Source organism: Neopsephotus bourkii, unplaced genomic scaffold (assembly GCF_033783945.1).
Source record: "Neopsephotus bourkii isolate Nb327-2 ecotype Australia unplaced genomic scaffold, CSIRO-AGI_Nbou_v1 NB_1634, whole genome shotgun sequence".
NCBI classification, from domain to species: domain Eukaryota; kingdom Metazoa; phylum Chordata; class Aves; order Psittaciformes; family Psittacidae; genus Neopsephotus; species Neopsephotus bourkii.
Window position 1 is genome coordinate 9,627,700 of NW_026902109.1, and position 20,671 is coordinate 9,648,370.

The 20,671-nt window shown below is 37.9% G+C and overlaps 1 protein-coding gene across 12 annotated transcripts in view; it reads left to right on the forward strand.

Annotated features, from left to right (window-relative positions):
• The window catches only part of LDB3 (LIM domain binding 3), a 127,468-nt gene that overhangs the window by 6,786 nt on the left and 100,011 nt on the right, over window positions 1–20,671 (forward strand). For 11 of the 12 annotated variants that reach the window (XM_061373719.1, XM_061373716.1, XM_061373723.1 and 8 more), the window contains exon 2: window positions 973–1,098. In XM_061373719.1, the coding sequence (XP_061229703.1) occupies window positions 1,006–1,098 (93 nt within the window). In that variant the 5' untranslated portion in view covers window positions 973–1,005. Of the gene's footprint in view, window positions 1–527; window positions 589–972; window positions 1,099–20,671 lie in introns of those variants that run through there. The other variant, XM_061373718.1, reaches the window with a different exon arrangement.

Here is a 20,671-nt window from a genome sequence, read left to right on the forward strand (position 1 = left end):
TCCCTCATATTCTCTGTATTTTAGCTATTGCAAATCTAAGACAGAAATGCTATCCAGCATTACTGAGCAAGAATTATAAAGTTTTATGGAACATTTAACATGGGAATATAAACTATGAAAAATCAAGGAATGATTTAAGGAAGCAGCTAGCTATTTGTATTCTTAGCCTTCTGCTTAAATGTCACACCTTTAGAACACTTGCATCAAAATAATGAGACAGGTATGTGGTGAAACTGGGCTTTTGCCAAGGAAATTAAATGCTGATTATAAATAACTCACAATACCTCTGTCTGCATTCAAAGAGAATTCATTTTTTTTTACCTTGGGAAGGCAAGGGCTATGGAACCAAGAGCCAAGCATGAAATCGGGGTGGGGGGGTGGGGGGTTGTGATGTTACATGCATGTGGCATGTACTTTTTTCAGTTTAACAAACTAATGCAAAAAAAGGTAAACACTTACTTTGGTGCCTTTCCTGCTACATATGGAAACATCTGTTTAAAAAAAAACTTGTTTGTAGAACATTGTATATCACAGTGCAATAAACATTCTGAAGCAGAAAGTTAAAAATGGCTATGTAGCTGCAAACAGGTTAATAAAGAGTTTTGGGTGTTTGGGATTTTAGCGTGGAGTTTTGTTTTATTACAAGATGTCTTTTGCCCATAAGGTAACTGAGCATGAAGAGGGGCTCGAGAAGCCTAGAAAGATCTGTCCCCTTCCCTGGGGGCTATATTAGACCTCTGAGTCATGAAGTCTTTGCATAGTAGGTGTCTGGTTACACACCTTTTATGGACCCTACTCAGCTGGGATATCAGCATCTGCATTATAGTTCCCATCTATTCTTAGGTGATATCAGAGCACAACCCAACAGGCAAGGCAGAAAGATAATCACTTTCATTATATAAAACTCTTCCCTCTTTTCATTCTGGCTTTTTTTTTCACTTTCTCTGTCTACCCTATCCTTCTGTTCTGCAGTGCCTTCTCGTTGCTGTGTGAAAGAGATACACAATGGCTTACAGCGTGACACTGAATGGACCTGGACCATGGGGTTTCCGACTGCAAGGGGGCAAGGACTTCAACATGCCCTTGACCATCTCCAGAGTAAGTGAGCAAAAAAGCCTTGTTGAGCTTGTTTAGGTTGGAAAATAGCAGTGAAATAGTTATGTGTACACTGACCTGGCCTAGCAAAATAGAGGATCTTTGCAGCTAGATCTGAAAAAAGAGAATATAATGTGGGCTTAAAATTTACCACTTCAAGGTACAACCTGGCATTGATGATGCCCCAAGAAGACAGTTCTCATTAGTATATTTTTAAGAATGATTATGCTGTCTCTTTTAAGTAAGCTTCCAGTTCTCTTTTGTGTGCTGGTGTCTCTTTTTTTGCTGATTGGGGCCTCAATGATATGATATGGTGGTGTCTATTTGGAGGGAAGGGAATAGAACAACTGTGAATGGGAATATAGAACTATATTTTTAGAAAATGATCATGTAACTGCTAGTAGATATGTGAAGTCTAGGTGCTAAAACTGGATAAAGATAGGGATACATGTCCCCTCTTTTGGGGGGGAGCAATAATCAGATGAAAATGAGACATGTCAAGCAGAAGTCTCATTAGTACTTAAAATACTGTCTTAAATTATGCAGAAGCCTTCCATTTGCAGCTGGCAAACAACATGTTATTTAATAATTAATTACCTGGTGTATCTGTTGATTACAGATTAGTCGATGTATTTCCTAGCTGACTCCTCTAAGATCAGTATTTTAAGTTGTTAGAGTGGAGTGCTCTTATTACCTGAATTGGCTCAGTTGCCTAAAGGCTTTTAATCATTGGACAGTTTTCAGGAAATTTATAAGTATTTCCTTAGCTACCTTTTTCTTATCAAGCTAGATAGTTCTGTGTAACTTCTGGTTTGGAAACTACTTTCTACTCTCTTGTGGCTCCTCTCTCTTTTTATTTTTTTTTTTCTTTCTGTTGTTTCTACTCTGACAATCTCAAATCTGTTCCGGAATCTTCAGATCTTTTTAGAGACATCTTGGGTCCCCACAAATCATCTGCAGAAGGCTTGTTTTGCAGGGCAGTGATGAGAGGGGTTACTTACATGAGTGTTTAAAAGGAATACCAGGATGATTTCATCAGACAAACAGAATGCAAACAAAAGGTCTGCTCCACTGCAAAAAAAAAAAAAAAAAAGCCACTACACTATCCTGAAAACTGTTCGGGTTTGTTTTTTGTTGGGGTTTTTTTTTGCCTAATGAAAACAGAGTCTGTGAAGTTGTGGGTACCAAATCGATTTCCCTGCAACAATCACTACTCAGTCGTCAGTGACCTTCTTAAATCTTAACTGCAGCATTTCATATTCATAATATAAAGATCTCTATTATTTCATGTCCCTTATTCCTATGCACAATATTCTTTCCTCTGAAGACAGAGCCACATTTAACTTAATACTAGGTCCTGTGATGGTAAGAGGAACATGTCATAACCCGTTTTGAAGAAGAGGCGTAGTAATTGCAAAGAAGGCTGTTCTGTCACTGTTAAACAAGAAAAAACCAACAAAAAGGAGCCCTGTACATAAAAATAAACTAATTTCGTAAACTTATACTAATTTCAGTATGATAAATAATTTTGGTATTTCTTTCTTTATCCCACCCAAGGTAAGTATGGAGAGGTGTCAACATATTTCTGTAGGCATTTTCATAACACTTTGCAGTGTGTACTGTATGGTATTATGTTTTTTTTTAATAAGTCATACCTAGAAGCTGTCAGTCAAAGGCTGGGGCTGTGGCACTTGCACTATATATGACACAATCAGAAAGAAAAAAACAGTTATTTCCCAAAGAACCTATTTTCTTAGATTATAATCTCTTAAAGTATACTCACTATGCCCAAAGGCTATAGATTTTCATAGGGCTTTTGAGAGCATATGGTAAGTAGGAGTGAAACTGCAAAGGCTGGATTCCCAGAGGTGTGGAGAAATTACCTCTTCACACAGCTGGCTGCATTTCCAGCAGTAGAAGTGTGAGAAAGCACTGTTAAATGTTTTGAACTCTTTCCCAGTGAGGCCCAGTTTTTAGTTGTTTTGGGATTGGATTCAATTTGTAGCCAGCCTTAGGAGGAAAAAGCAGGCATGCAGAATGAATGTAGCCTCTTTAGGCTACGTAGCATGGGGAGCTTAGGTAGGGAAGTCTGCTAGTTGTGATAGCTTTTTAATTGGAACTTGGTGATGATAGCATTCTTAAAGTCCATTTTTAGTTTAACATCTCTCACATAAATATATCTCCAAACAGTTCAGATATTCCCTTTAATCAGCAATTTGCCATCATAAATGAGTTGAGCTGTGAATTTAGCCATAATTGCAATATTACTATGGGGAAAAAGGAAAGATGTACTTGCATTCTCAAGATATTATCGGGGAGGGAAAATAGCTGAAGAAAATCCCTTTCTTGGGAAAGGCACACAGCTCTAAATGTTGCCAGTGGATGCCATCCACATGCCACACATGTGGACTGGTTTTGATCCACAGCTCTCCTGAGATGGGATTGGACTCCCTCAGTGCAAGATGAGTCCTAAACCCCAAACACTTCAGCTTTAAGGGTCTTAAAATTGCTTTTAATACCAGATGGAATTTAATACCAGTGTGGTGCCCCTTTTTTTCTACATATGCATTGTATCCCTCTATGTAGGCAGATAGAGTTCATATGTAGACATGCTCATTATTTTCTAATGGTCCAAAAGCAGTAAGACTGGGTGGGCACAGAGGAAAAGAAAAAAAAATAGACTCATCCTTTCTCGTGGAGGCTTTGTGTTCTTCTGTCATGCCACAAGTCATGCTATTAGAGAGTTGCCTTTGACCTCCTGAGAAAGATGGTGACAACAGTCTACCACACTGGGATTGTTCATCCCATCTATAGTCTTACACATGCATGTTTTGAAGTACTTCCCTGAAAGGGGAAGCTAGTATGAAGCTGGCCCACACTTAGACAGAAAGTGGCTACGCTGGACTTAACGAACTAGGGCTGTGGCTTAGTTGACTGTTGACCTGCACTCTGTCAGCCATTACTTTACAACTCCCACTCAGCTTGAACTTCACCTGAGAAGCAAGGGAGAAAACTTGGAGGCCTTTGAAGCTTGACAAAAGCACAGTCTGACGCTGTGATACCACAAATGCTGCTGTTGAGGAAAATGCTTTTAAAACAGTGGGCAAGGAAGGTAATTAATCAAAGCTGTTTGGCACAGTAGTTCAGTTTTAAAGAATTGCTTTTAAAATGCTGACTGAGATACAGTTATTTTCTTCCCTTAAGGTAGGTTCAGTGATCAGCTCACTGTTAAATACTCAACAGCCTAAGACACAGGAGTTACAGTCAGTGAGCTGAGTGACAGTTGAAGATGTTTTCTCCTGAAATGGATTGTTCTGCTTATCTGTTCTTTGTCTAAAAATAAGTGCCTGACTTAGAGGGGGTGGGGTGAGGAAAAGACAAGACAGAAACAAGTGGAGAAGAGTTAAGGTCACTCTGCAGCTTTCACATTCCTTTAACAATGGCATTAGAAATTAATCTAGGGATATTGAAAAATATTTTTCCAGTCCCCACCCTATATACCATACTATCCTCTAGAAGAAACTCTGTCATAAGAAGTCATGAGGTAGCAGAGGTAGGAAAGCAGTATTGATAGACCCTCAGTAAAGCTGAGCATGTCAGTCCTACTGAAATGAATGAGACTTACAGGTTGTTGGCAATGCTAAGAGCCGTCACCAGTGGCATGATCATATGCATAAATATGGTCTTTCCAAACTGATGTGGGCAGCAAAGCAGGTTTTCTCCTGCTGCTTGCTTGCACTGTCTAGAAGCAAGCAGAATTCATTAGTTTTATAGACCTAATTGCCTGTAAGAAGGCTTTTAGGTATAGTCAGTTACCTGAAGTGCTGAGTTGCCCTGTTACCTAAAATGTTACAACTGCACATGGATAGAAGCAATAGCAGAGCCTCTTCATATATTGCTGAATGATTATTGCTGAATGGCAAGCTTCTCTAGAGAGACAGACTGGCTTGCAGGTGATATGATGAGCTGGAAGTTATGCAAGAATTATCATAATCTAAGCAGAAATATTACCCAGAACAGTGTGGTAGTTCATGACTAGTATATTCACTTTGTGATTATCCATACAGTTTTGTTTTTTCTACAAATCTTGCCTGGGTTTCCAATCAAAAGTTGGATCCTGAAGCTGAAGAAGATAGTGTTTAAACAAAACAAAAGTTTAGAGGACTATTTTGGCTTTATTCTATGAAGTGAGGCAGATACCTGGTGATATGATTTACATGTCTGGTGATGATGTAAATGCAGTGAGGGTAAATGGCAAACACTAATAGGAAAAAAATGAGATTTAGCTTATATGATACAAGCAGCTTGGAGCAGCTCTTTGCAGGGGATCTATTCTAGCATTTTGCAGTCCATATCTCTGGAGGAGCAGGAAGGCTTTTCTCACATTTGTTGAGCTCTTTCATTTTTATTCACATATTTTCCTGATTACTTCCTGTCCCTCCTCCACCCTCTAGCATGCATATGTCAACCTCTTGCTGTGACTGCATTTCCTTTAGAAGAGCTATGTGAGAGTATTCATTTCCTGTAGGCCTGATGCATATGGGGTATCAGCACCTTACAACTGTCAAGTGATGCATGAATGGAGTCCATTTGTGCTTTTTTTTTGTTCTATTCTTGTATGCAGGGAAACCTCAAATTATTCAGGTCAGGCACTATGCATCCTGCGACTTCCATTTAGATAGCCATGTGCTGCTGTACATGACTTTTAATCAAAGAGTGCAGTTTACCGGTTAGACGGAACTGAACAAATTAACAAGTTCACTTGAAATGCTGGTTCCACACCATCTGTTAAGCATCCATCTCTGGTGAATTGAACTGCTGAGCAATTGTCCTACAGCTAGAAAAGCAACTTTGAGAGTGTGAGGTTGGTTTCTGCTTTAATTTACGAATGTGAGTCCCTCACAATACTAAAAACTGTAGATTAGTATTTATAATAGTTAATATTCTGCAAAACTAACAGATAAGTTTTTTGTTCTGTGAAAGTCTTCCTTTTAACTACTATTCAGTAGAGATGTTTTCTTTTTCCCCCAAACTGAAATGACTGAGTCAGCTTCTGAGAGGGAAAATGAGCTATTTAATGTAATGACTGTATTATGTCTAGATAAACTCTAGTAATTTCTTATGCATGAATGGCTTCACATATTTCCAGTCTTCTAGAATTTAACTCACTCTAGTTCCTTGTGAGAGGAAAATAAAATACTTCCAGGCCAATTTTCAAGTACACTCCAAAACTTTCATGTCTCTTTTTGATAAAACATCTGTTCTGTGGGCATCAGCATTTCTTTGGAATAATGGGCTTAACCTGTATTATCACTCCTTGAGCAACAGTCACACCATCCAAAGTTATAGTATTCTGAGTTTTATTATGTGCAGTCATTTGTTATATGTACAAATGTGTCAGTGTCATGGGAGAATACTAGTTACTTTAGAAGGTATCTTTGCTTTCAAACTAATTTGCAAGCCAATTCTGGTATATTTACAGCTACCATTATCAGAAATGTTTGTATTTCTGTATGATTAAAGTAAGCACTAAATACTAAGCTCACTGGTGAAGGAGTATTTTGTACTCTTCACTGTGTCTGTGCAGCCATTACGCACAGCTCTATTTAATGCTCTGTTTCTTAATTCTGTCCATGTTTTGAATGGCAGGAGAAACATTTAGCCCTATTAGAATATAGGCCACATTAACATGAATAATGACCTGCAATAGCTGAGCTACTGGCTTAAGTGATGTTACGTCATCAAACCTGCTGCTGTTACTATCCTGACACATAATGCATAACCTCTCAATTTGAAGCCCTTTCTTTATTTCACCTGTTAGATGCAGCTTTTCTCTTTGGGATGTGGTTGTATCTGTGTGGCATTAGCTGTCAAAAGAGCTTAGTGTATTAAATAAAATGGGGCTGAACAGCATCTATGCAATTACCAACTCAGTTATAACTACAGTTGGTATTTACTGGTGCTAGCTTACCATTCATACAAAAAAAAAAAAAAAAAGCAACAACCCACTCTGCAGTAACTTTACAGCTTTCTTTCCTGCAAAAGCGAGAGGAACAGAACTCTTTGGCTGAACAGGAGGCATAGTGTTAACTGTGAGAAACTTGGGCCCAAGACTGGTGAGAAACTGAGACATTCACAAGTGGGGATAACCCTGGTTATTGTGTCATTATGGAGAAGGAGGAGGTACCTTAATCTGACGAATGAGATACACGACATGAGATACGTTCCCTTTTCTCTTAATATTTAAAAGTGTTTCCTGACAACTGGATAACCTAGTCTGACAAACTGCTCAGCCTTTGGCCTAGAGTTTGTTTATTTGAGAATATAGTTCTTGTAGTATTTCAGGAAGTCTTTAGATGTACTTTATTATTATTAAAGTTAATAATTTTGCAGATCCTTTAGAACCAGTAAATACAACAGGAGGTAACCATTAAATTATGAATTTAAAGCTGCTCAGCAGTTAGTGCTTTATAAATAAAATGCACAATAAGCTTTTTTCAGGTAAAACTTTGTTATTATCTGAACTCTGTAAATCGCTGTTTTCTAACACAGCAGAAAACCCTGTCATTTACCCCTATTCTGAATACATAATTGCAAAATGTTCTCCAGACAATGGAACACAAAGAGGGGAAATTAGTTCTGAAAATACATTAGCATTAGCTTTCAATACCAGCAACAGCAGTTCTCTGGTCAGTCTTGTTGCTTAATTAGGAGCATTAAGTGTATGTTATTTTATAACTATAAAATGTATGTATTAAAAAAACAAAATGAAACCTATAAACCTTAAATAGCACCGTGAAAGGATCAAAATGGTGTGCAAGATACAATGGTCTTCACTGTAATCAAGTTTGCAGTGGACTGGAATTAGCAACAACACAATTTGATGTGACTGATTTGTGTGTAACTAGAAGTTTCTGCACATAGGTACCTGAGATGTCACCATTTTAATGTGTAATATAGTGTTAGATGGTGTCCAGTGTTATATTAGGTACTGCTTTTTCTTTTCTTTTTTTTTTCTGGGTTTTCTTGCAGGAATAGCCAGATGCTCAATGTGCACGTAAATTATTAATCGCCATTGAAATACCATGAGAAGGGCAGAGAAAGGAGGAAAATTTTTGCTGAAAATGGTAAAAATCAATACTTGCAAGTCTTGAGGAAAGAAACTAATTTATAACATTGTCTGGCAATGTCACCTATGATATGCTTTGAAATGAGTAATGCTAGTTGAAAAAGGATGGCTTATATACAGCATGTTAAAGGGCTCTTTCTTCTGTACTAACGTAAGTAAAGCCTTAATAAAAGGGTTACCTCAGAGCAAAATCTCAGGATAAGCTTTTTGTTACAGTTGTCTAAATTCCTAAATCTTAGTTTGATGAAAGTATGCTATGATACATAATAACTGGCACTTCGTGAAGAATTTAATTCTTGCTGGTACAGAGGGAGGACAAGGATGTCAACAAGTGTGCTGTTCTGTCACATTGTGTTGACCCATCATTTACATAATATATATTTAAAAGCAGGCAGGTATCACCTGTTAAAACGTACTGCATAGGTGATATATTTTGTTTAGCTGCTATCATAATATAAGGTCCTAAATGAAATAAAAGCTTGAACATGTGAAACTGGCCCTGAAGCTTGGTCCAGTCCTAGTGTTGGACAGCCTTTGGAAACAGTTCTAAAAACGTCCATTTCCCAATGTATGAAAAGTGTAACATTTCACACAAACATGAAGCTGTTTCTGTGTTCTTCTGAGAGATTTTCAGGAGCAAAAGCACCCAGCTCTTATTTATAGGAGGGAGAAAGAACTACTATTTTTTTTAACCCACTGACTTTGAGTGTAAGCACTTTGTGTTTCAGGAATTAGCTACCCTGAAAATTACTTGTTTCCAGCTTATGAATGGCTCCAGGTGACATGTTGAATGTGTGTCATACAAGGCAACTCCTCTTTTTGTTAGTAGTGGCTAGCAGCCATTTTTCCAAAAAGTCAATGAGATCTTGCTCTTCTTTTAGGAAGATATAATGGGTCAAATGTCTTAAAGGCATGCAAATCCCCTGGTAAGGGTAGAGTTACTTTCTGCACCTCCCACATGCATAGCTGGTGTTGTGATCATCTCTTCCACAGGTGTTCAGTGCCTGGACACTGTGCATAAATAGGTTTTAACCTTTCCCCAAAATCCTTCCAAATGCACTTGATTTGTAGCAATGGCAGCTGAGGATTAGGAGGAACACAGCCTTTCATATGCTTGCACCATATCCCCTCCTTTCCCTTGCTCAGAGTCTAGACTCCAGTTGCTGGGCTATTTTGGCTGCCTTACTTCCTGCCCTTGGTTAGTCATACTTGTTAACACAGACATAAACCCTTATTCTCATTAAAAGTAACAGGTTTAAGGGCATACACTTACTTTAAGCAATTTATGGCTCTTCAGTTTAAAGCCAGTGTTGGTGACAATTAGCCTTTGGCATGAAGAAAAATAACTGTGAGGCATCATGGTACTTATTATACCTGTTTAGGGTGCCATGCACACTCTTCAGAAGCCTCTGTGGGACTCTCATGCTATATTTAAAGCATCCTGTAACTTAGGAAGCTATTTTGAATTGGAACGAATGCTGCATTTACCTCAAGCTTCTGGAATGGGGCATGGTATCCAAAACTCCAAAAATACTACATGTAACCCCAGATTCTTGTACATAGTGCCAAATCAGAATGCTCTGGTATTAGGGTGAATTTGGGTTGCCTTATCTTGATCCTGGGGGTCACTGGGACCATCCTGTTCTATTTGAGAATGTCAGCATTCTCTCCTTACCTAGTCATAGCTGGTTCAAAAATGGCCAAGGGCAGTTGGTACTATGGCAGGTGTTTAAAAAAGAAATAGGCAGCCGAAACAAGATGTTCTTTTTCATCAGGGTTGGCCAAGATTAACTACTCTAGGAAATAAATGGGTAGTTTTTTTGCTAATTTTTTGACAGGCATTGCAAAATACCTTTCTGACCTACTGTCAAAATTGCTTTCCTGTCCAGAAGATTATCTCAGTTGTTTTCATAAATTATTGAAAAAATTATTCAAGATTAAATCCTTCTGGTCAACTAAATCAGGTGGGGCAGATGAGGATCTCTGTTGCATGGCTTTTCTTTCTTGTTAACAAGAAGTGGTCAAAAGTCTGTTAAATGTCATCAGTTGTTTGAACAATAAACCAAACCTATTTGAACAGCAGTCTCAGTTTAATGGCCTGCTGCTTCTTTTCAGTGTAACATTTCTAAAATTAAAATGTGTGCTGTGTCGGTATATAGTTATCAGTAGTTCAGGATGAGCACACAGAGTTGTGGGTAGCAGGCCGATGAAAGAAAGCCCCTGACAGAAAGAGTCGACCTAGTGAAGGGTGATGGAACTGTTTGACTGTTTCATCCCCAAGACATAGCAGAACTATCTTCTTTTGATGGAGGAACTATCTTACACTTGAGAACTGTATGCCTTAGTTGTACCTACTTGTAACTGTATGCCTTAGTTGGCTGCAAGGACAAGTACTGCTATTCCTGTGGTCTGTGATCATGTGGGAGACTCCTCATGCTGGCTCTGTGCGTTCATCCTTGCTCCATGTGGGATGGTACTCTGCTGTCTCCTCCTTCCATATGCTTCGATGTAAGGCTGCAGGAAGGAGTTGGCTAAACAGGGCACCTTATGAAGGTTTGCAACTGCTCTGTGTGTAGCTGTGGGGTTTCTCTGATTATATACATACCCTGTGTCAGGGAACCCGTGCTGCAACTAATACCAATATAATTTCTGCATTGAGAATAGAGTATATGCCCACTGAGAGTTCCTGAAAGAGACTTTTCTCCCTTTACAATCAAGTATCCTATGGCCTGCAAAATTATGGTTTTGTCCTGCTCATCAGCGATTCCCTTTTCCTACATTTCTATGCTTAAGTTTCTGCAGAGCTTTGCTTGCCCACCCTGCAAAATGTCATTTTAGACTGTAACCTTAAACTTTTTCTCTGAAGAAAATGTGCTGAGCATAAATAGTAGGACACATTAATCTTCTTGAAAAAAGAAGAACTGAAAAGACCTCAAGCAGATAGTATTTCTGTAAGGTTTTCATGGCAAAACACAGGAATATGTGCATCTTTTCTAAGGCCATGAGGCTAACATCATTTACTTCATTGTGTTTCTAGAAAAGTCTTTAGGTGACCTAAAGAAATAGGCAAGTGAGCAAAAGAGCTGGAAAAAAAAAATCTGCCCTATGAGTAACATAATAAGCATTTGTGGAGAATGTGCCAAGTGAAGATGTGCATGTATACGTATGCCCTAAATGACAATGGAGAAACCCCCATGACTCACATCAAGAAGGCCTGGATCTTCAGCTAGCACAGATCAAGTATTTCTTCTTTTATGCAGTATGATAATGTGTTTCAAGCTTCAGGAGTCAGAGGTGAATAAAGTGGTGGGAAAGAACAAAGCAGGAGAAACCTTCTGTAAGCTCTATACAATTTGTGCATTCAGTTTTAATTTCAGATCAGTTTCATCTAGACCCAGTTTTAATTCTGTTCCTAGTATGAATGGGAAGAAGTCTGATTTACACAAACAGGATTCTTGTTTGGAAGAATATGAAGTGGGACCGTTTTTCCCAGTGTGTGTGACTTGTCATAGAGTTTATCCCAGCTTGTGGGAATATTCCTGGAAAAAAAAAAACCCAAACAAAAAAAAAACCCAAAAAAAATCACTTCCACAATATTGAAGACATATTTGTTGCAACATGATTGACAAGATGAGGAGGTGGTATATCATTTCTTTGCACATCAAGGGACCGGCAGTGAATGACCAAAACTAGAACTTAGCTGCTTTATTTATCCCTTGAACAGATGCAGTACAAGCAGCTGCAATAAGATCTTTTATACATTCCACCCATGATTCCCTGGTGTTCATCTGTCCTAAAGACAACCTGGAAAGGAGGCAGGGCACTCTATTGTACAGCATTATATTTTATAAGTACAGTGTGAGATGCTGATCCTTCCCATGGGGAAGGAATTCAGAGCTGGATCTGAGTTTCATGCCATTTGATTATACGGTTAGGTATCGCTTTCTTTTGCCACTCTGAGTGTTTAGTTTGATTACTTAATGTGGTCTCTAGCTTTTTTTGTTTTATTAAAACTCTTTGTAGGCCAAGAAACAGCACAAAGGAGTAGTTTTAATATAACACTTACGATTTTTTGCCTTAAATGTATCTCCGAGCTTAGGAGGCCAAGGAAGAGCTCTTGCCATGTAATTGGTTGTGAAGCCCCTTTGTTCAATGTGTAGATAAAGGGTTTAGGAAGAAACTTTGCTTGTTGGTATTTAATTTTAGAACACCCACCTGGATGACAGAAGTCGGTCCTTTTTTCTTTTCCCTTAAAGCATCTGCTCTTGGATGCTGTCTGAGTAGTGGTATCTAGGTCATATGTTCACACTAGTATGAAACTTTCTCACTGCAGACAACCAATTTACAATAACAATATGTGGATCAGGAACCAGCAAGAAAATTATCCAAATTGCCAAAGTCTCTTTGAAAAAAAGAAGAATGTACACACCAGCTTCTGAAGCTGTTTCTATCTTCCCACCATTGCTACCACTACATTAATGTGATACTCAGTAAAAATCAGTTTTTCAGTGGGTTGTAAGAGAAAAGCATTTTTTTGGGCTAAATTCTAACACCCTACAAGAGCTGATAGTGACCACCTTGAAAAGGCAAAGTTGACACATGTGTGGGTTAAAACTTAAACAGGGGAAGTTTAGATTGGATATAAGGAAGAAGTTCTTTACTGTAAGGGTGGTGAGACACTGGAATGGGTTGCCCAAGGAAGTTGTGAATGCTCCATCCCTGGTGGTGTTCAAGTCCAGGTTGGACAGAGCCTTGGGTGACATGGTTTAGTGGGAGGTGTCCCTGCCCAATGCAGGGGGGGTTGGAACTAGATGATCTTAAGGTCCTTTCCAGCCCTAACTATTCTATGATTCTTTTTTAATATTTATTTGAATATTTTCATAAATTTATTGAGTAAAGCCATAACATTAAAAGCTCAAAATACCTATTTTTTAAAAACAGGAAATATGAAATCAAGTAAACGCATGTTTGTTTAGAAAGATATCAAACCCTAAGAAAAACTGACAAAGGTGGTGACTTGCAATGTCCTTCGTCCTTTTTTTTTTTTAGCTTAGTTGTACATTTTTTGTTAATACACAAGAGGTGCTGTCCCTATTCCTATTTTCCTCCTGAATGTATACTGCCTGTCACTTATGTATTTATCTTTGGATGCAAATGGCCTATTAAAAAAATCTCCTACTTTATTCTGTATGCCTGTGATGAACAGGTACTCTTTAATATATATATATATATTCTTTCTCTGTCATTTGTCACACTATGACTTACATTTTGCCCTGTTTATCTTGCTGTGCTGCCAGAATAAGTAAATATCTAGGCTGTTTTGATTGTATCTTTTGACTTTTTGTTCAGTTTCATTCCTTTAGTATTCAAGAACATGGATTTTTCTCCTAGCTGCAGTTCTTTGTTTCTTTTTGCTGATCTTTTTCTATGCATTGCCTAGTTAGACAACAGTTTTGATAGCTGTGGATATTTTCTTCTTGGATGAATTTGCAAAACTTGTCCAACAGGCTCAGCATCTCCAACTGAACTTGTGGGCACTACTGTGAGCAAGGACAAATAGCTATTGGTTTGACTGTGCCTCTTGACGCTTTCCTCTTTTCCTCTGGTGACTTGTCACAGTGACCTATTGCAAATAGGTTGCACTGTGACAATTCTCAATTTAATTAGATATAAGAGAGAGTGCCGTGGCTTTTTGTTTAAGGAGAACTGTCTATAAGCTGTACTTTGAAATTAATAGTATGAATCTTAACCTCTGTTTAGCTTTGAAATACAGCTTTTGCTTCCTGTAATGCCCGACATTGTCTTGAAGTTCAGTGGGTTTTTTCTTTTCTGTTCTTCTCCAACACCTCCATCTTCTGGGGTTTTGTATGGCTAATTTTTATTGCAAAGACTAGTGAGAGTGAGAGTAGGACAGGTCTTTATATTTTGATTAAAAATACATTCTGTTTTGTGATATGAGAACATCATATTAAAGTTAACATGGTGTCCTTCTTCTAGCTTCATTCCAACCCAGTCGTATACTTAGTCTTATCATAAACGTAGCTGTTTATATCTTCTAAGTTGAACCCAAGTAAGAGGTAACTACAGGGCTGGACAAACTGCATGAATACTGGAAATGTAGGCATATATTCCAAGACAGTGCGGTTGCTAACAAATCATGTACCTATTAATGGATATCTAGGATGCATGTGGAAATGACTGGCAGTTTTTGCTTTCCTTGTTGTTCACTGTCAAAGCATTTGACAGTATTCTGCTAGGACTGGGATAGTATATTGGGGTTTGTATTTGGATTGAGTAACGTCAAGAGAAATGCCAGGATCAAGTCTGAAAGAAGAGAGAGCATTTGAAGCCTATGTACTGGCATAGGACCATAAGGAATTAGCTTGAAGTCTTGCCTGGTAGCTTTCCTGCTATAACAATCCTCCTGTTTTAATGAACACAAGATTAAACTATTTTGATTTAAACAGGGAAGTTGGAAGCTTGGAGAATAAATAGCCCTGCTTCCACTTCAGTGCATGCTCACAATACTTACATTGGGGTTTAGAACAAAGTTGATTTATTTGGTGTTCACAGCAAGAAGGAATGTTTCTCAGTAAAAGTAATAAAAAGCCAAACCAACACCAAAAAAAACCCAAAGGTAAATTCTCAATAGTGTGAGAAATTGGGCCCTGAAAGAACCAAAGCTATTCAAGTCATAAAAGTTTAGGTAGAATATCATTATATAATTAAAGAATATTTTGTTTACACATATGTCAGATTGAGTACGTGCAGAGTTCTCTGACATGCCCAGTTCCAAAAGTCAAATCTTATATTTTTTTCCCCAGTTTTACTGAAGTATGAATGTATTGACTGAGTGAGATGCTATTGTTGGCAAGCCTTTGATGAACACTCCTGGAATTTCATTGCAGGAGCCATGACTTCTGTTTTATCTGAAATCTCACTGGCTCTTGATGACAGACAAACTCTGTTTTTAGCATTGCACTGAAGGTCAGGCAAATGACTAGTTTCCAAATAGAGTAACTGAAGATACTGGAACAGATTTATTCCTGGTATAATTCCACTAGTTCTGTGAAGCTGCAGGAGAAATATGTTTGTCAAGAGAGCAGTACGAGTTGAAGTATAATATCGCTGTTCTCAATCACTTGTGTGTAAAAGGGGATTGGAAAAACTGTCATTTAATGTACAGTTAAAATTCCTTTTGCAAGAGAAATGCTGTACTCACTAAGATAAGAATAATGCTCTTAGTTGGTATACTCCAGCATAACTCCATTAAGGAGATTGGGCACCATAGAATGTGGTATTTTTTTCTAGTATCTGAGAACCTATCTCTAGTTTTTTAATCAGAGATGAGGTTGAGGTTTTCTGGCTGTGTATGTATTTTATGATTATCTAGGAAGTGTATGCACTGCTTGGGGTCCTTTCCTAGTAGCATTTGGGGCGATTCTATTATTTTTCATACATCATTAACTTTAGCTACAGTTTTGGCATACCTCAAGTCTATAACCTGACTATCTAGCAGACTAGTAGGATATCTGACTTCATTTTTACAAGTTATATATGACCTTAATTCATATACAAAGCAAAAAACTGATTTTTCAGATGGATCAAGAAAAGTCAATAGTAATTTTTGAACATGAAAACGATACTGTTGTACCATTGTTCAGGTATTAGGAAAGGAAGAATCGACATCTTTGTAGAATGACATTGCAAAAGCTACTAGAATCTGTGAAAAATTTCTTGTGGGAGAAACTTTGCACAGATCACAACCACACTGACTGTTTCCAAATCATTGTGAAAAGTGGAGGAGCATAGACATGATTATGGATACAAGAAGTGTATGTGCATCAGCAGGAAGGTATAGCTAGGGCCAATGAGGGGCTTTTTATCTCCTATGTTGTTAGAGTGAATTGGTCAGTCTAGGTTGGAGACATAGAAATTCAAAGGTGCAGAGAGATCTTTTGGTAAAGGCTGCCATCTTCTATGCCTCTTTGTGCCTGAAGGACTGGAGGTACCTTAATTACCAGCATTGGTTGGTGCAAAAAATTCAAGATTAGGTTTTCATAAAGAGGACATTAACAAGAATGTGAAAGAGATGTAAAATATGTTTACATTTTGTAAAATAGGTGCAATTATAATTTTTACAGTTGTGTGGCAGAAATGTATCATTTAAAGTTCAAACAGCATTTTTTAATACTTTGGTTTTACTTTCACCAAAAGCTTACGCTTTAGTGATCTTTTCCATTAGAAGTGGCAAAATATTTCTTTAATGATGGATACCCTGATGACCATGAAGTACAAACTACTGTTGCCATGAAGAGGCAGGATTTCTTCAGATTCAGTTAGCTTTGACTCTTATGCTGTACCCTGAAGGCTCTGCTTTTCCAAACCACTCACAGCATATGCTCTTTTCAAATCCATCAATCCTACACTCGCTCTATATCCTACGTTCTAATGTCAAAGCAAATCTATGTTCTACTTGTGGCACCTGCTGTGGCACATACTTCAGCTACTTTAGGGTAGTACTAAGCATACCACCATACTTAAAGTCCTGTCAACATAGCTGTGGTAAAGACCCTTTGGAAACTGCATATCTTCACCCTAAAATAATCATTTATCATAACTCATAAGGGAGAATTAATTGGCATTTAGTACACGTAATAATTTGGATTCGTGCCTTTCATGAAACAGCCATGTACGTAAGTACAGGCTGCATACAGAAGTAATTTCATTTTTAACATGGCAAATCAATTCCTGTTACAAATAAACTCCACTTTAAAAAAAATACCTAAGACGGTCAATGTATTAGCAAGTGCCGTTGCACTGAATACTCTTAAGTCAGGCTTTGGAAACATCAGTCTGTATTATTAAATACTGAAAGTACTATCATAGCTAAATTACAAGTTTATAACAAAAATAGATCAAACTTTGTTTACTTTACTAATATTAACATAGTTCAAATGATGGGTTAACAAAATAGTGTATTATAATCTTATTGTCCACTATATAGTAATATATATGGAAATACCTGTTCTATGGACGCTTTGTAGCTTATACAAAAACATAACACATCCCTCAACCTCTTTGGCATATTGCATATTATGATTGGATTTGAGAGTGTGCCCTAGCTACACGTGGATGTTTCGCAGTTGATTGTTGTATCTGTTACATAAAGCTAGAATGGGAAACAGAAGATGGTATTTGTTGGGGTTTTTTGGGTAGGACGGGGGTACTTTCTTAGTATTTACTCATGTTTACCTCAAAAATTTCTGTAGTCATGCTTTCTTCCCACCAAGATAAGTGTACAACTCTAAAATCCAATCTCTCCTAAATCCATTATACTTTTATTTTTCTTAAATGGATCTCCATGCATCATAGGTTTGTCATGACAAGGATTTGCTTGAGTGAACTTCAGGTGAATGTAGGTAGATCCTTTTGATCCTATGGACCTTTCTTCTAACTTGCTGCCACTAACATGGGCTTGTTGTCTGCATTCTACCAACACAGGTATCTTCAAACTTTAATTTCTGGAATTTGGGTTTATATGTAATTCAAAAAGTTGCAAAGATTATGTGCTTTGAGTGTTTACGCACTGGAGCAGAAAAGGACTGTCTGATACAAAGAGGAAGGTGTGCTACACACTGACTTTGCAAGATGGGAAGTTATGTGTGAGTCCTGCCAGCTTTCTTTTTTTGTGAAGTGAGTTTGCTGTGGCCCTAGCCATAGTCATCAGACATGGGTCAAATGGTAGAGGTGAGATGGACTTGCAAGTTGCCATTTTTTATGAGAGTGGCAGGGAGATTGCTCTTCAGGACAGAAGGAAATGGGGAAGTGAACACTAGGCTGCCCACAAACTTGGGTTTACTTCAATACTCATAAAACCAGCAAACATTAACATAAAATTGTAGAGGGAGTAGAAGAGCTTTGAGAACCCTGTTGTAAATTACAGGTATGTTGTCCAAATGTTATTTGAGAAGAAATCATTGATATTTTGCCTGAAGTGAATTTGCAGACTTTTGTTTACCATTGCCAGGGAGCTATGCAGTCATTTGTAGTGCTACACAGCAGTTAACAGAAAAACTGAAATATTTGCATCTTATCTGAAGGGAATAACTTTGTGCTAAGTAATGGGGAATTGGGACCGTAATGATTTTGCTGTGCTAAAGCTTTATTTCTAATGTGTTGACACCACAGAAAAATAATATCACAAGAGACAGAAGTTCTCTGGTCTTTCAGGCAAAAAGGCTGGGGTCATGGGAGGAATATGCACAATGGAATTCATTTCTTGCATCAGACTCCTTGACTCAGAAACATCTGAACAGCTTGATTCACACCTTGGGGAAGGTGCTTGTAATCCTGCTGTTTCAAACTCTGTTAATCATAGAGCAGTTCTGTTCTTTGCCGTTCCTTCTTTAGAAGGATTTAACCACTTCTGATATTTAGACTTCCAGTTCTTCATTCTGGGATTTGGGGTTTGTTTTTTTGTTTTTTTCTTTCTTTCTTTTCTGATGGCTGATTATCTGTTTACTTACTAATAAAAGCGTAAGACTTTCTAATTACACTGATACAGCATAAACAATGCATGGCCACCTTATCAGTCTTTACATAAGATGGGCATGACTTGGTGTCATATCTGAGTTGCAGCCAGCAAAATTTCAGGTTGACAGCCTAGTGCTTTTACCCTCTGGATTATCACATTGCACATTGTTACAGGGTCATCCATGATAAAAAAGGATAAGGGACCTCCAAAGAGACGTGACTGTTACCTTATTGTCTGTGGAGCTTTTACCTCTGTGCTACCACTGCAAAAAGTTCACGTAGACTACAACAGGTGCTAGAATTATTGCCTAGACTACAAGGGCAAGTAGTATAGAGCTTGAATTCCATGCTTTCATGTCAATTCTGTTTGTGGCATCACACAGGGTAGCAGAGTTAGATCAGATGATGTTAGGTGTTTTGAAGTGGAGAGTGAAGACAGTTCTTCTCTGTCATAGCCAGAATCTTGTAAAACAAGTTCTATCTTTTATCTCAGCTTCTCCTTTTTTTGTTTGCATTTTTATTAGGAGCTCATTTTAATAACCGGGGGATTTCTTTATACCAGTCTTGTGTACTATTTGGCAAAAATACTGCTTGATGTCTTGTTTGTCACTCTGTGAAACTTGTCGGTTCTTTATTTATAATACTCGTATTGCCCTTAAGTACAGGGTCAGGGAAAGCCTTGGCCCTCTTGTGCTAGGCACGGTATATATGTCAAAGAGACATGTCAGTGCCTCACTGTTTAAAACCAGAGAATTTCCTCAGATTTGTGGTGTGTCTCCATCAGAGAAGAAAATTAGCCAGATTAATCTAATCTTATATTTACATTTTCTGTGTGGTTGATGCATATAGCTTTAATATCATCTACAGTCTTTATGTCTCCCTTTGCAGCTTCAGAAGTCACTCCAATTTGATGATAAAATTCTGGTAATAAGATGCTATTTCCAGTAGTGACTCAATGCTAAGATGGGCTAATGTAAGTCTTTTTCTAGTTCTGACTTTGAATAGCTGTTGAAGAATAGCATCATTATGAAATTGTTGCTTTGTAGCTATAGAATAAGAGGTTGATATAACTGGAATAGAAAATACTTTTACTTCAGTGTAGGCTGGACTAAGTACGACTCATTGGTATGATCTGGATTTACGAAGGAGCTCTTTTCTGAGGATTTTAGATAGGTGATACACAGGAAATGGAAACAGAAGGTAGAGGGTGAATTTCTTTCAATCCTGGAGATGACACAAAAAGGCAGAGGGGAAGGCATTCAGAAGAAAATGCCTGTCACCAGCTGAGAGAACCAGATGGACATAATCTGTGGTACTATTTAAAATAGGTTTAGTAAGTGTTTCGGAGCATCTTTGGACTTTATTAGGCAATTACATATAAATGCATGTCTTGCTCCCCTGTCATATACATATGTAATCTTACAGTCTGTTGAAAAGTTGTTTAATTCTATAAATAGAAAGCCCATCCTAGGATAAAGAGAGCTTACTAATATAGCTCCATTTGGTACTTCTGTCTGCCCCAGGAATATCCCCAGCTGCCCAGTAGCCATCCAGGCATTCTTAATTTTCATTTATTTCCTCTTCTTGGTATCTAAAGTAAAAGCCTCCTGTTGTTAAATAGGTGCATATTCACTTTGAGAAATGTTTTCTGCTGCTATTGGCAGTTAGAATAGTCTTGATGTGAAGCACATCTAAGTTCCATCACTGATAGTTTTAAAATATTTTCTCTGCAAACATAATTCATGAGATTAAACAATGTTATTGAACAAGATGCTGTGAGAGAAGGAAGGATACTGAAAATAGGAAACTGAAAAATATAAAGTAGGGAGGGTGGGAGCCAGTCATTCACTAAGTAATCTCTTGATTGAAGAGGTTTTGGAGAAACTTGGCTAAGACCAGACTCTGACAGCA